The sequence below is a fragment of the Vanellus vanellus genome, assembly GCF_965231255.1.
Source record: "Vanellus vanellus genome assembly, chromosome: 17".
Lineage (NCBI taxonomy): Eukaryota > Metazoa > Chordata > Aves > Charadriiformes > Charadriidae > Vanellus > Vanellus vanellus.
The window spans coordinates 13,832,764-13,843,400 of record NC_138922.1 but is presented as its reverse complement, the minus strand read 5'-3'; the positions used below and the strand labels follow the sequence as shown (position 1 = coordinate 13,843,400).

General features: G+C 55.7%; 2 protein-coding genes across 2 annotated transcripts in view; both read right to left on the bottom strand.

The window, feature by feature from the left end:
- Nucleotides 1-10,637, bottom strand: part of RPL38 (ribosomal protein L38) — a 173,497-nt gene that overhangs the window by 148,687 nt on the left and 14,173 nt on the right. The window lies entirely within an intron of this gene.
- On the bottom strand, nucleotides 74-9,683 carry COG1 (component of oligomeric golgi complex 1; the record flags this gene model as incomplete). Its single annotated transcript, XM_082491982.1, is given in 14 exon segments — nucleotides 74-235; nucleotides 1,602-1,677; nucleotides 1,783-1,892; nucleotides 2,341-2,449; nucleotides 3,058-3,185; nucleotides 3,500-3,661; nucleotides 4,608-4,754; nucleotides 5,076-5,864; nucleotides 6,033-6,243; nucleotides 7,119-7,272; nucleotides 7,694-7,864; nucleotides 8,099-8,280; nucleotides 9,084-9,382; nucleotides 9,384-9,683. Coding segments are annotated over 14 exon segments (2,979 nt in total). The 3' UTR covers nucleotides 74-94.

The window sequence follows — 10,637 nt, the reverse complement described above, 5'->3', positions numbered from 1 at the left end:
GGATACCAGTGAAGGGGTCACCAGTCCCTGCCAAGGGGAAAGAGCAAGCTCAGTGAAGACAAATACACAGCCAAACTTTTTATGTTTTATTGCCTCACTTGGCCATGCCAGAAAGCCATCCCAGCTTGAAGAGAGAAGGTGCAGCTGTGTCTTCCTCCTCCGCTACAAGCTGCCTGAACAAAGAGCCAGGGCGCGATGCCTCGTCTTCTGCTCTTGTGAGTACAGAAGGTGGAACCTGTTAGTTTTCAAAGAGAAAAGCATCAGTAACTATTACAGCGTACCTTTGACTTACTCCGTACCCTCATCTATAGTAGCTGCAAGGAGGTGTAGACTACAGCAGAACAGCTCTTCTGAGGCAGCTTGAACCACAACCTAGGTGGTGTCACTCCTGGTGGTTAGTGACAGGCAGACAGCAGCAGTTCTGAGTGGCAGAAGCACAGCGCCTTGCTGCTGATAGCAACAGGTAACTTTCCACACGTCATTCAATGTCCCCCCATGCCCTGCGGGGAAAAGGGGCTGTTGCTCTCAGAACAAGGGGATAACAGCATGGTAGAAATACAGCCCTTGCCCAGAGCTGTTCTTGAGCAACTGTGGACTTTTAACCTCTCCTGGACTGTTTTAGTATATAAAGGAGCAAACACCTGCCAGGGATTTTGAGAAGTGTGACTAGCGCAGAACATAGGTGTACCACCACAGCAGGCGAGGGGAGTGGTAGGAGTGAGCCAAACATCACTGCACACTTCTACACTCTACTACAGCTGAGGTATAAGAGGTAAAGAATACCTTTATTGTGAAGTTTTGGGCTTTTAAACAACCCTTAGACTACATCTGGTCCTTAATGCTTCCAAATAATGGAGAACGAGAGTTGCAGAGTAAATGTCAGCATCTCAGGTAACACTCTCTGCTCTGATAATACCAGACATTTATTCTTCTGTCCCAGTTGATGGATTATTGGGTTAATAATAGCTAAAGGAAGCAGATTACTAATTACTGCTTCCTGTAGCAGTGAGGTATTCCTTGGCTCTCGCAATCCTCAGCATAGAGAGCTCTATTTAAGCAGATGTTTTAAACTAGGGGAAACGTAGCAATATAATGGTTGTCTACTGATTGAACTTGGAAACAGGACAACACAGAGCCTTTGCAGGAGAAGCAAGCCACTCTGTTCACACAGGCTTAAATACCCAAGCCAGGCTTCGTCAGGAGTTAAGGATCAGCATCACACTGGAAAGGAGTTAAAATAATTAGCTAGTATCCTTCAATGTTTCTTGCAGTCATCTCTAAACAAATTGTCTTTTATGCATTGATCTCAAAATGCCTCATCTGTATGAGTCTTCACTGCATTTTCATGGTGGTTATTGCCTATGTTTTACTATGGAGCAGTGGGCCCCAAAAATCCAGGGGCCATCAGGGTTTTTTTGAGGGTCAAGGGGAAATCCAAACCATCTCATGCTGTGTTGCCATAATGGTTCTCTCATTTTACCCCAAATAAAAGTCAGGTTAAATATTAACTGTTTGGCTACTTTCTTCTTTCCTGGTAAACTCTAGTGTTGGTGGGAGAATAAGCCCTGACAAAAAAGTTACTAATGCTCAGTTTTACCAACCTGAACTCTTTCTGTGCTCCTGGTAGCAGACTTGCTCTTTCGTGAGCTCGACATACTCAGTGGCAGAAGTCCAAATCTTAAAAGATGGAAGAAGGAAATATGGCCGGTCACAGGGAAGCAGCAGTTCTAGACCCGCTTCCCAAAGAGACATGAAAATGCAGAGAAGAGCCGAGTACCTTACCTGATCTGGCTGGATGCTAACGGCAAGATGTTGTGGAGCTCCTGGGAGCTGAGAGTGCTACTCCTGCTTGTGTACTGGTTCTCTGTCCCTGTCAGCAAGCCGAAGAGAACCTAGAAGGCAGGAAGGTGCTGTCTGTATTTGGCAGCAGCTGCAGAGCTGACCACACACTGCATTGCTGGTGAGTCTACAGGCATGCCCCTTGTGATTGCTTTCAAGTTTGAACACAAAGTGTCTCTCCTAACTCTTGCTTTTAATTGGCGCTGCTCGTCATTACCATAGTTGAGTTCTGTGCCTGTTTCAGCACTACGTAACCCAATTAGCATTGCGCAGGCTGCAGTGAATCCTGTTAGATAAAGTTCGCCAACTCCATGCACGATTACATGCCGTGCAGCCAGCTCAGCAAGCTCCTCTTATCTTTAAATACTCTTCCCATTTCCGAGTAAGAGCCAGTAGTTATCTTTAGGCATTAAGCAGTTTATAAAGCCACCCCAGCTGCCCTTCAAAACGGGTTTTGCAGCCCTGCTTCCTGATCCATCCCTTCCTTTTCCTTGAACTTACGGAGGTTCGCTGAACCAGGCGATTAAGGTTGCTATTCAAGTGTGGAGTAAAAACATCTAAGTCAAATGGATCTATGTGTCCCTCCAGGAAGTCGGTCACCTTCTCAATCCTACAAACAGAGCAGAGGAGTCCTGTCAGGGCTTACATCGTACCGATGGCTGCTCCTGCCAACAGGGCAGTTTCACTGCTCCCTCCAAAACAGTGAGGGACTTGGCCCTAAGAGGTGACTAAGCAAAACGGGAATTACTCAGAACAGCAGCTGCCTAAAGGGTGTCCAGCTATTACACAACCTTCTCCATCTGCTGTTGCAGAGGAACCTTCTCCCCATCATAAGTCTCAGAGAGATGCCTCAGTTCTCAAGACTGCAGCATACACAAGGTTTTAACTCTTGGGTGGAAGCTTAACTGTTCTCTCCAAGGGCGTCCTCTGACGGTATCCCTGCTGCTCTACAGACACACTGCGGACACAAGCAGGGGGACCAGCCCGCTGTCTCCAAGCTCTCAGCTGCAGAATCCCACCCCTCCTTCTATATTTTGAGGATGAGCTTAGCATTGGTGAAGATGTCAGAGCTTAGAGTCTGCACTGCCCTTCTCCCATGAGGCCCAAAGGCACCACTCCCACAGGCATCCTCCTGGCAGCCAGCAAGGCTGGCGGTTCAAACCCTTCTAGGGCCCCACAAACTACTGCTAGTATCTGAACCGCAGAGCTGCGCCGCACCTGGAGTCATGCTTCATCCTGCTGGTTTTTCCTTCCTCACTCTTCACCGTCAAGATGATACTCAGGTATCGCAGATCGTAGAGTAACTGCAGAGCTCTGTTCTGGGTCATGGGGAAGGTGCCTGCTTTCTGCAAATAGGACAGTCAGGAACAGGGCTCTTCACGCAGAGAGGGCTGTCAAAGGACTGCTTCAGGGAAAACATTTAAAAACACCAGCACCAAGAAACAACCAACCTAACTGAACCGTTCTGGGCATGCAATCTGGTGTCTGATCCCTTTTTGTCTCATTTTTGGGGGACGCAGGGGAAGAATACACTCACCTTTTCCAGCCTTCACAGGCAGATGCTGTCTGTTCCGAGGGACAGGAGTGTATGCATCACCATGTGCCCAGCGACCCTCCCATCCCACCCCAGCTGGAGCGAGGGCTGATCCTACTCACGTACCTTCTCCTGCTTCTCTTCCACGAGCTTTTCATAGGCGGCAAGCACTTCTGCCATGCAGGTCCTCAGCAACTCCTGCAAGGTGACTTTTGGAAGAGTGTGACCACCGACCCGGTTCACCTCTTGGCACAGGCTGAAGAGGAGGCATTGGACGTACCAGGATGGCTGTTTAAGACAGTGTTATTTTCATGTGGTCTGTAAGCTACGTCAGCTTTATTAGCGGCACAACATTGCTTCAGTTCTCACGATGTGAGCTTCCTACTTCCCTCAGCAACCACAAAGCTCTGCTGCCGAGACCTACTTCCCCCACAGCATGGCTGAAGTATCTCACAGGTTTTTATTTACTGACGTGCCAGACTTTTGGTTATAGCAGTCCTCAAAGTCCCACAAGTACTTTTACTGGAGTGCAGTCAGAACAGAACTGCTTGTGCCTCTTCTGTCACCACTGACCCTGCTCTGACCACCCGCTACCTGGGCTTGTTATTTACTGCCCCGCTCTTCTCCTGGGCGTCCCAGCTATCCAGAGCTCTCAGCCAGCTGCTTTTACCTTCAGAATCAACAAAATTCACCTTATAAGGTTCACTACAAAAAAAACCATTGCCCTGTGAGCTCCTCCAGTACTGTGCAAACACAGAACTCACTCTTGCCCTGGCCCTCCTCTCCCTCCATGCGGTTGCCACCTGCTTTGTCACTGTGAGTGTCATTCCTGCACCAGCATCACGCCTATGGAAAGCTGCAAGCCAGGGTCCTCTTAGGCTTTGCACAGCCCTGTCCTTCAGGGCATACAGTTTCCATGAAATCTCTCTCCTGGGGGCCTCTGTGTATCAACCAGGCATAAGTCCTTCTTTGGCTCAGTTTTACAGGATCTGGGCCAATCTTACTCATTTGAATATACAGCAGCAACTACCTAATTTCCTTCCTCTGACCTCTGTCCTTAGGAGGTGAGCATCTCAGAGAGCAAATAAGAGCACTGGAGAGTGCCCGTTGCTCATAACGCCAAGCAAACTCCACAGCAGGTCAGCACCATTTGACAAAGCAGTGGTTTGGAAACCAACACTTTTCTCCCCGCAGCAGACCACTTCTCTGTTTACCGAGAGGATGCTTCTCATACCTGCACAGGCAGCCGGATCTTTGATGTTACGCTGTTTCCAGACTCTGTCTCCTCCTGAATTTCAATTTCATCCCAGTTGGTGGCTGTGGCCAAGACAGAGCCAGCTGTGTCAAGCAGCAACGTATGGGTAAAGCACTGAACGAGACCCTAGAATGCAAAACATAAAAGCACCCAGTCACAGACAGCTCTAACTGGAGTACCGAAGGACGAGCAGCCTGCTCCTGCCCATGCAGAGACCGGCCTCCAACATCCCCCTGCTCCTCCTCAAATGACTCTTCTGGAGACCATCCCACTGGATGCCACCTCCAAGCTGCCGCCACCTCCTCTCCCTGCAGGCTGCCTGAGCAGCGTGGCAGCAGCGCGGCGAGCTCTCAGCAGCCAGCTAAGGAAGAGCAGTGCTGACCGCAAGGAGCTGAGCGAGTGAAACCCACGCAGGAAGCAGCTGTGAGGAGAGAAACAGCTCCTTACTTTGGTGACAGCTGAGCTCCAGATCTGGTAAGCAAACAGGCTCTGCTGCAGGAGCTCTGCCTTCACCCCCTGCCACTTGGCCTGCATGGGGGTCACTCCCTGGGTTTTCCCCTTCCCCAGCTTCTTGGTGGAGCGGGTTTCCTTCAGCGCCATCTCCATGCTGCCCGACTGGCCCAGGATACACTGCTTCAGGTGAGGGCAGAGCTCGGTCAGGGACTGGCAGAGTCTCGCCATGAAGAGGACAGCATTGAGTCTGGCATTGCTGGGAGCATCCGCCTGCCCCCGCAGCAGGCTCTGGGCACTCTGGAGCTCTTCGCGCATGCAGCCCAGTGTGTGCTGGATGCAGGCGACGCAGTGGTCACGGAGCAGCCCCTCCACCGTGCTGGTGTCGGCGTAGCGGTCAAAGGCAGAGCGCGGCTGCACCATTGGAGCGGCCTCCTTGGCTGCCGAGGAGTCCGTGGGAAGGTAGGACAGGAGGTCGTCCAACCTGGCCTTTAGCTTTGAGTCCAGAGCTGAGCAGAAGCTCTGCACGCACGGGGTGAGCACCTGGGCCTTCATGGACAGGCCGCTCTTGGCGAACTGGCCACGGTTTGCCACGCTCACCCAGGCGGCATCGGAAGGCAGGTCGCTGGAGCTCTCTGACCACAGGAATAGGGCCACATTGTGTTCAAACTGGATGTGCTTGCTCAGGGCAGAGGTGCTGGATTTGACTTCAAGTTCCTGCAGGGCTAAGGTGAGCAGCTGTTTGGAGCTGCCGGAGATGGAGTCAAACCCTTCTTTGGTCAGTGTCTGGAAAAGAATGAGGAAGAAAAAAAAGCACCTTTTACGTGTGCCTGCTGCCACCTAGCACTGAAAATACACACTTAGTGCTGCTAACAGGCACCAGTGGACCATTTGAAACAACAAGAGGGGGCACACAGCAAGGCTCACGATGAGTTGCCATGGCAGAGCGCCCACCTCTAGCCTGTCCAGGAACAGCTGCTGCAGTAAGTCCTCCCAGAAGGAAGCAGGCTTGTCCAAAAGGCGACGGCACAACGCCTCCCAGTTCTGGCTTATGGACTCGCTTGATAGCAGCTCCCACACAGCGTCACGAATCCCCGCGAGGCCTTTCATGCTCTTCACGTAGATGAGCAGGTTGCTGACCCCAGCCCTGATGTCGTCACTGCACCTGAAGGCAATGTTTCCCTTCACTCTGACTTGCCCAGACACAGCCCCGGGGAAGGCAGGAGAGAACATCAGCTACATCAACGTGGGGGAATTCTTAACCTCTCAGTAAGAGGCTCTGCCTGCAGAATCACCTGCAGAGCTGAGGGTACTTCTGCCTCTTTGCCAGGCAGCTGCACCCTGGATCCCACACTGGGGTTCCACAGGAAAGCCATGTGCTCACCAGCAGGAACCCTGGGCTGTGGTGGGTGTCGAATATGGGAGGATGGCACTCCAGCAAAGCCAGCAGGCAGGGAGGGGAGGTGGGGGCTCTGGGAAGGATTGCTGGGGAAACATGCCATGGCCAGCAAGCGCGCCATGGGGGGCTGCAGCTGAAGGCAGAGACCAGCTGGCTCCATCAGGACTGAGAAGGGGCTGTTAAGAGGCAGGCAGGGTTGCCAGGCTGTCCCCACCCAGAGGGCAAGGCAAGGTGGGAAGCAGTGGAGCTGGCTACTCTATAAATGGGGTCTGCCTGCCCCCGCCCCGGTCCTGGGAAAGGCAGCAAGGAGAAAGGATGTGCTGGACCAAGAGCCAAATGGTCCGGCATGCGCTTGTTTGCTGGCAGTCATGGCAGTGTAAAGCGGCTTTAGACAAATACCTTTTGCAGCCCAGGTGGTCTGTTATATCAGACTGTTACAGCCTGGCTGTTAGGACAATGCTATGCTGCCTCTGGCTGTTTTACTGCTGGTGAGAGGGGATGCTGAGCAAAGAAGCCAGCATAGCCTGGCTGGAGTGAGCGAAGAAGCAGGCGAGCTAGGGTTTGCCTTGTGCTGCTGCCTTGGCACAGGGGCCCAGTGGTGTCTGGGAGAGTACTGCAAAAGGGAATGCTGTCACACTCACATGGCGATCCACTTCTGCAGCGTGTCTCTGAGGTAGTCCTGGCTGATGGGGTGTGCCAGGGTCCGCAGGGCTGGCTGGAACTCCACCACGGACTCTGGGAGGTACCTGAACCAGCTGCTCAGCTTCACCTCCTCCTCCAGAACCCCACCTCTCCCTGGAAGTAGAATCATAGAATGGTTAGATTTGGAAGGGACCTTGAAGACCATCCAGTGCCACCCCCTGCCCTGGGCAGGGACACCTCCCCCCAGCCCAGTTTGCTCCAAGCCCTGTCCAACCTGGCCTTGAACAGGGATGGGGCAGCTACAGCTTCTCTGGGTAACCTGCGCCAGTGCTTCACCACCCTCACAGTGAAAAATTTCTTCCTGATATCTCATCTAAATCTCCCCTCTTCCAGTTTGAAGCCATTCCCCCTCGTCCTACCACTCCACGCCCTTGTAAAAAGTCCCTCTCCAGCTTTCTTGTAGGTGCTCTTCAGATTCTGGAAAGCTGCTCTAAGCACGCGGTCAGGGGATCAGCACAGGGCTGGTCTCCTGCCCGCAAATGTCAGCTTAAGGCAGAGCTGCCCGGGTACTCACCTGCTGGGTGCTGGCCTGTGGTGCTCTCCAGGGTGGAGAAGAGCAAGCCGCATGGCAGGGCTGGATCTGGTGGCATCCCTTCAGGCATGGTGTAGAAGAGAGCGTGAGCCTGGTACAGGGTAGTGGTTAGCAGCTCCATCAGTGAACACACCTGAGCTTTTATACCTGCACCTGCAGAAAAATGCCTTTCAGCCTCCTGAGCACTGTTAACTTTTGCAGTATTTTGCCGCTGGGGCAAAACACTGCCAGTGGTGTCAGCCACAGCGCTGCAGTGGCACAACATGGTTGCATCCCCACCACCGTGAGCTTTACAGGACACACCCACCACTCTTCTGCGGGGCAAGAGGGAGATGAAGCAAAGGGGGTTACCCTGACTTTAAAAAGAAGGCAGCCCATCATACTGACCATGGTGCGGCTGGTTCAGAAGCTGCTGAATGGCCAGCTTCCTGGCCAGAAGGAAGTCAGCAAGAGCCTGGCGTGGAGAGCTGTCCTCCAGGAGCATGATGGCACACAGGGCTTCTGCTACTGCCTGGTCTGATGCAGTCTGGTTCTTCAGCAAGGACTTGCTCTCCTGCAGGATGGTGGATCTGGCAAGGGAATAAGGCGGACAGTCACTGGTCTCGGTGCTTGACTGAGATATTCAGGTGCGGTTATGTGATAACCCACCAAGTGAGGCTGTTATTTTCCCCAGACAGAAGTGGGACTATCTGGGTCAACTATCTGGCCAACTGCATCCAGGGCTGCATCCCCAGCAACACGGCTAGCAGGTCGAGGGGGGAACTCTGCCCCTCTCCTGCGCTCTGCTCTGAGGAGACCACCCTGCAGTGTTGCCTCCAGCTTGGGGGGTCACCAACAGAAGGAGGACGAAGACCTGCTGGAGCAGGGCTAGAGGCGGCCCTGGAGATGTTGTGAGGGCTGGAGCCCCTCTGCTGGGAGGACAGGCTGGGAGAGTTGGGGGGGTTCAGCCTGGAGAAGTCTCTGAGGAGACCTTAAAGCCCCTTCCAGTGTCTAAAGGGACTCCAGGAGAGCTGGGGAGGGCTCTTGATCAGGGAGGGGAGCCATGGGTTGAGGGGGAATGGTTTTAAACTGAAAGAGTAGATATTTAGATGAGATATTAGGAACAAATTCTTTACTGTGAGGGTGGTGAGGCAGTGGCCAAGGTTGCCCAGAGAAGCTGTGGCTGCCCCATCCCTGGAGGCGTTCAAGGCCGGGTTGGACGGGGCTGGGAGCAACCTGGGCTGGGGGGAGGTGTCCCTGCCCGGGGCAGGGGGTGGCACTGGATGATCTTCAAGGTCCCTTCCAACCCAGCATTCTACAAAAGTGCCCCACCACCCTCCTCCTACAATGTGCCCTCCCGGTGGCCGCCGAGGAGCCAGCCGTGCTGTCCCACCTGAGGTGGCTGGCGGCCGCCACTTGCCGCAGCAGGATGGGGAAACGGGCCAGGACCGGGCTGCCGCGGGCCCGCGGCGCCTCCAGCTGCAGCTGGCGGCGGAGGTGACCCCCGAGCAGGTGGAGCCGGGCGGCAGGCAGGTACCGGCCGCCCTCCACGGCCCCCCACACTTTCTCGGGCACCTCCAGCAGCAGCTTCAGCTGCGCCGCCGCCCGGTAGAAGCTCTCCTGAGCCGGCGGCCGAACCTGGACGGGGAGGGGGAGAGAAAGAAAAGGGGGGTCAGGAGGGAAAACGGGGGATCGACGGAGCTCCAGGGCCGCCCCTCGCCCCCCTCACCGGAGCCGCCGGGCCGGGCCGGGCCGCGCCGCCCCGCTGCAGGCCCCGCACGGCGCCCAGGAGGCGCTCGGCGCTGAGGCGCATCTCGGCGATGGTGTCGGCCGCTTCGATGAGGTCGCGATAGCGTTCGCCCACCATCTGCCGCAGTTCCTCCCGCTTCTGCTCGATGCCGGCCCGCAACCGCCGCTCCACCGCCCGCAGCTCGGCCGCCGTATGCGCCTCGAAGAGCGCCTCAGCCTCGGCCTCCGCGCCCCGCGCCGCCATGGCCGCCCCAGCCCGGAACCGGGGCGGTGCCGACGTGGAAGCCGCCATCGCCGCCGCCATGTTTAGGACGGGAAGGGGAGAGCACTTCCGGGTTGTCGCCGCCATCTTTGTGCAGGGCAGGACCGCGCCCGGGAGCTGTTGCCATGGCGACGCGGCTCGGGGGCGGGGGGGGGGGGGGGCGGAGAAAACACCGATTTAATTTTTTTTTTTTTTTTCGTGTGTGTGTGTATGTCTGTTTCCCGGGGCCGGATATCGCGTCCTGCGGGTGCCGCTCTCGCTCCACGCACCCCGGGAGGCCCCTCCGCAGCTGGGGCGGGTTGCGGCCTGGCTGCCCCTAACGGCGCGGCCCCGGGGAGCGGGGCCGGGGCGGCTCTCGCTGGGCTCCCGTGTCCCTCCTCCGGCGGATCGGCCCCTGAGGGGACCGCCCGGCGCACCCCCAGGCCCGGCAGCGCCAGGGGGAGGCGGAGGGCGGCGGGGCTCGCCCGCCGTGTGCGCCCCGAGGCCGGGGGAGCTGCGGGGGGAGGCGGGCGGGCCGAGCCCCGGGTTCTCCTGACGGGGCTTTTTCGGTTTAGGAGGTGTGGTGGTGCAGCTGCCCCCCTCCCCGTCCTCGGTGTGATGCTCCCTCCCGGGCACGGATAGGGAAAGGGGACCCGAGTGTCACCGGCGTTTTGGCAATTTCCCCCTCCACGACAGCCTGGGACGTCTATATCTGGGTCATGGCCCAAAGCAGAGGGCGGGTACCAGAACTTCAAAATCTAGCAAGGTTTGGGTTTGTGTGACTGGTGGAAAATAGCAGAGTATTTCATTGTCCGAGTTGGGCCGAAATGGAAAAGCACCTGACGACAGTCAGTTATCCGGGACCCTGTAAACAGCGACTCTAAGAGAGACCCTTCGAGGTCTCCCGGATTGCTGCGGGCTGTGACCAGCATCTCCCCGGAGCTGGGACACCGCTGG